The 4,042-nt window shown below is 33.4% G+C and overlaps 1 protein-coding gene across 1 annotated transcript; it reads left to right on the plus strand.

The window, feature by feature from the left end:
- Nucleotides 1-2,655: 2,655 nt before the first annotated feature.
- LOC131030578 (potassium channel AKT2/3-like) lies at nucleotides 2,656-3,309 on the plus strand. The gene is made up of 2 exons (XM_057961439.2): nucleotides 2,656-2,847; nucleotides 2,953-3,309. The coding sequence occupies exons 1-2, from the start codon at nucleotides 2,697-2,699 to the stop codon at nucleotides 3,090-3,092; spliced, it is 291 nt and encodes a 96-aa protein (XP_057817422.1). The 5' UTR covers nucleotides 2,656-2,696; the 3' UTR covers nucleotides 3,093-3,309.
- The last annotated feature ends 733 nt before the right edge of the window (nucleotides 3,310-4,042 follow it).

The following is a 4,042-nucleotide window of genomic DNA, read 5'->3' on the forward strand; positions in this document are numbered from 1 at the left end:
CAATTAGAGTCGGCCTCAACTTCATCATTAGTGCATATCGGAGAAATTATTGAGAAGAAGGTGATGGAAGATATACACAAATGCAAGAAACAGAGCAGAATGTTAGAAGAGTGGATTAATCAAATGAAGTCTGAAACATAAGATTTTATTGAGAAGGCCAAGGATTTTCATATAAAATTGGATGCACATGAACAAGAGATTGCAGCAAAATTGAAGAATGCTAAAGAACAAGAAATGTCTTGGCAAGATACTTTGAAGGAATTCTAGAAGATAGCAAAAGCATATATGAATGTACTCATTGCCGAGAAGGTTTTCTCTCATAAAGAAGAAAATCAATCCAATACATGGTGCAAAAGTATAAGTTGGAAATTGGAGAATATTAAGCAATGCTTGGATGAGTATCAAAAACTCTTGATAGCTTGTGAACAAACAAAGATGAAGATAATAGAAGATACAATGAATATCATTGGTGATGTATCAGTAAAAGAACAATTTCAGCAAATGGACAGTCAACTGCTCTTAAGCAAGTTTCATGACAGAATTAATACTGAATTAGCAGATGCACAAGTGTCAGATGCAAATAGAATGAAAAGACTCAATGTTGTTTCAGTTGCTTTAGATGCTTGTGACATGCCTTCATATTATCAGGATTTGGTTAACATTCAGGATAACCAAGCAACTGCTAAACTAAAAATGGATAATGTGATCATTCCCAAGTACAAGTTCATGGTGGACGCGCTCAAAGCATACAAGTCATTCAAGGCCAAAACACCAATTCAATAGAAACAAATAATCAGCTAACATGCTTTTCGAGATATCGAAAAGTAACGCCATGTTCACATCTTTGTATATTTTATTTTGTTATGTGATTCCTGGTTAGTGTTTAGTTTATTTCTGGTTTCATTGTGTATTTTGTGATTTTCTATCACATAGAGTCAAGGTTAATAGGTTGACTTTTTCTACGCATAAATATGCTAGTTATTAACTCATTGTAATTTGCGCAGAAATGAGTTAGTTGCTAACTCAGAATCTAGTTATAAGGTAGTTATTTTGAGAGGCTATAAATATTAGAAAGGTAGATGAAAGGACTTTTTGGATTTTGTGAGTTTAGGACAGCTAGAAATTTTGAATTGTATAATTTCATCATTTTTTAATACATGGCAGATTGGGAGTGCTTCCATGATTGTTAAGTGTTCATTTGCTTGATGTTATGTAATTATCGTCTGATATTGCAATAGAAAGCCTGCAAATTACTTTCTCAGTTTCATGAAGACAATGGTCATATAACGTTACAAATTTCTTTGGTATCTCTGAAATATATAAGCATTATGCAAATTAAACATTTTGTATCTCTCTCTCCTCATGCGTAGTCTAGAGTTGATAGTGACAAGTTTAAAAGTCGATGGAATCCAAGTGGCAATAGCATGTTTGTTGTGAAGATTTCCTCTAAATCCATTCGTAGTTATCATTTGTTTTCATTTGCAAGGTTAATTATTCGTGAAAATACAAATACCCCTATCATACAAGGGAGTTGCCCCTCTCAAACGCAGAAGAAGATCGTGTTCCACAAAACGATCTCTCCAACTGTTGGAAACTTTTTGTCACTCCTCCATTGGGCAGATAGTAGAAGATTTTGAAGTGACAAATCTATGTACTAACAAAGCATATATTGGCCTTTGCATGTGCGGTTATTGGCACAAAAGAGGTCAAGTATTGAGCAACACTTTTAAATGGCCACTTTTTGACCTTTCGATGCATAACAACCCGTAGAAATCGGATCGTTACTACTCAGAAGTCAGATCAATAGGTTTAAGCAATCAAGTCGCATACGAAGACAACCAAAAAAAAAAATCAAAATCCCATTTACCGTTTAAGATTTGTGGGTGCACAAAGTTAGCTATGACAGTTATTGGTGCTCTTCCCCTAGCCCTTCCCCTCACACCACCCATCCCCCTCCGAACCCTCTCATATATATGTGTGGTTAACACATTACACCCTTTCAAATATAAATAATATTATATAATCTAATTTTAAAAAACTATAAAAATAATAAATTACAATACAAGTTTATATAAATTTTAATTAAAAAGCATCCATACAAACAGTTGTTTTTTAAAATAAATAAATTATATAATTACAGATGAAAAATACATTGGCCGATATTTAACACTTGTAAAGGGCGTTTAAATTATTAATGAGGTCCAATATTAAATATTTAAAATCGTATCATCTCTGTTCAAAACTCATAGTGATCAAAAATCAACAATGAAAAAAGTTGAACCCATTTACGCAATCAAGCATCCATATCCCATGTGTTTTTATTCGCAATGTGTAGGAATCTTCTAGTTTAATATACTTAATTATGAAGATTTTTCTTTAATTAGTACACGTAACTAATCCTGTATTCCAAGTTTAGAATGAAAATTGAATCCTTGATCATTTTATTTATATTCTTATTAATCTATGAACAGAATAGTTTGTTCCTTCCGCTGTCTTCTTTTTCATGCAAAATGGTATCATGAGATACTTTTTAAAAAGATGAGAACCTCGCTGTACAATTTCACCGCTGAATCATATTCTCTAGACTCAAAAGAATGATTGTAACCATCTGTTTCTACGCTAAATCTTTTATTCCTTTATATAGGATGTGCACTTCTCTGTTAAACATTAACTTCAGCTCTGCCGCAAGAAAAAACATGAGCCCATTTTCAAAGAACAGCAGCTGTCCTCTTAGGCAGGAAGGTTGTAAAGTAATAATTTACAGGCATCATCCCAGCAAAAACGGAAGAGAGGCCGGAAATACGGTTAATTTGCCGCGCACAATCAGCCATCTTTGCAAATTAGCTGGTAAGTTTTCATCCTCCAGTATTGTGGGTTGATTTGATAAATTATTCTCCTTACAGAGATTCAGAAGTTAATTAATATATAACATACTGGTTACAAAACGTGCAGGTAAAATCTATGGATTTCAACCTGTTAAAGTATTTAATGAAGATGGTGGAGAGATCAAGGACTTGAATGTCACTAGGGACAATGATAAGTTGTTTCTGTGTGACAGGGAAGAGCTTGAGCAGGCATTTCATAGGAAGTGATTTAAACAATGTTGACCTCATATAGTAATGGACTGAAATTCGTGTGTGCATGTTGAATTTGAGATTTTTTAAATATGAAGCATGAGAAGCACACATCCCCCATCCTCCATCTTCTGCCCCCACCTCAAAATAAAAAGCTACAAAAAGCTCTTCTTTGGTGCATGAATCTTCATTGTACATAAATTATCAGTTATGAACAGTTTGATTGTTGGTATCATTTTATATCTTATTTGAATGTTTACAGCATAATTGTATACAAAAGTAAATTTAAAGGTCTAAATCTAATCAGCACATCAAGTTTAGTAAAATGAGACCCTGTCATTGGGATGCAACCACCTTATCATGTGGGGTTCAACTTTATGACTGAGCTCAGGCTACTAAAGTCTATAGCACTCTAAATTAAAAGAATATGAAAGGTGTAAAAGAGGCAACTTTTCTGTCAAAATATAAGCAGAAATTTTTTTTATATCAAGCACATGTATTAAAAAAAACATATAATGTAAAACGTATGATTGAATGATACATGCCAGTGTAATTATAGTGAGAAATGGTAAGTATTTGCAAGATCCCACCTAGCCTTTAAAGGTTAGTAGAATGATATTCTTCATGGGAAGGATGCTCATAGTTGGGCTCCATCCATGGTTTAATCTTTCATGTTTATTTGGACGGATGTTAAGTAGGATGATATTCTTCAGGGACAGAATGCCAAAGTTGGGTACCCGGTATCATCCACATGCTAACAGGTTGTCCATATTTATTTGAAGACACGTAAACAAACCAAATCCAAACAATAGGAAAACTAAAATGTGTTGTAACTAGAAATTTAGTAACACTCTTTGATTTCAATGTAGCCTAAAATTAATAAACAAGTACATAGCAATCTTCTCTTGCTAATGAAATAAAAATAAAGACCAACAAATGGAGGAAACTCATTGAATAATATTGCCCCC

Source organism: Cryptomeria japonica, chromosome 11 (genome assembly GCF_030272615.1).
Source record: "Cryptomeria japonica chromosome 11, Sugi_1.0, whole genome shotgun sequence".
NCBI classification, from domain to species: domain Eukaryota; kingdom Viridiplantae; phylum Streptophyta; class Pinopsida; order Cupressales; family Cupressaceae; genus Cryptomeria; species Cryptomeria japonica.

Excerpts from the sequence above, each read along its gene's own strand:
- LOC131030578 (XM_057961439.2), top strand. The coding sequence starts at position 2,697 with ATGAGCCCATTTTCAAAGAACAGCAGCTGTCCTCTTAGGCAGGAAGGT. Across the intron at positions 2,848-2,952 it reads CCATCTTTGCAAATTAGCTG|GTAAAATCTATGGATTTCAA; the intron begins GTAAGTTTTCAT and ends CAAAACGTGCAG.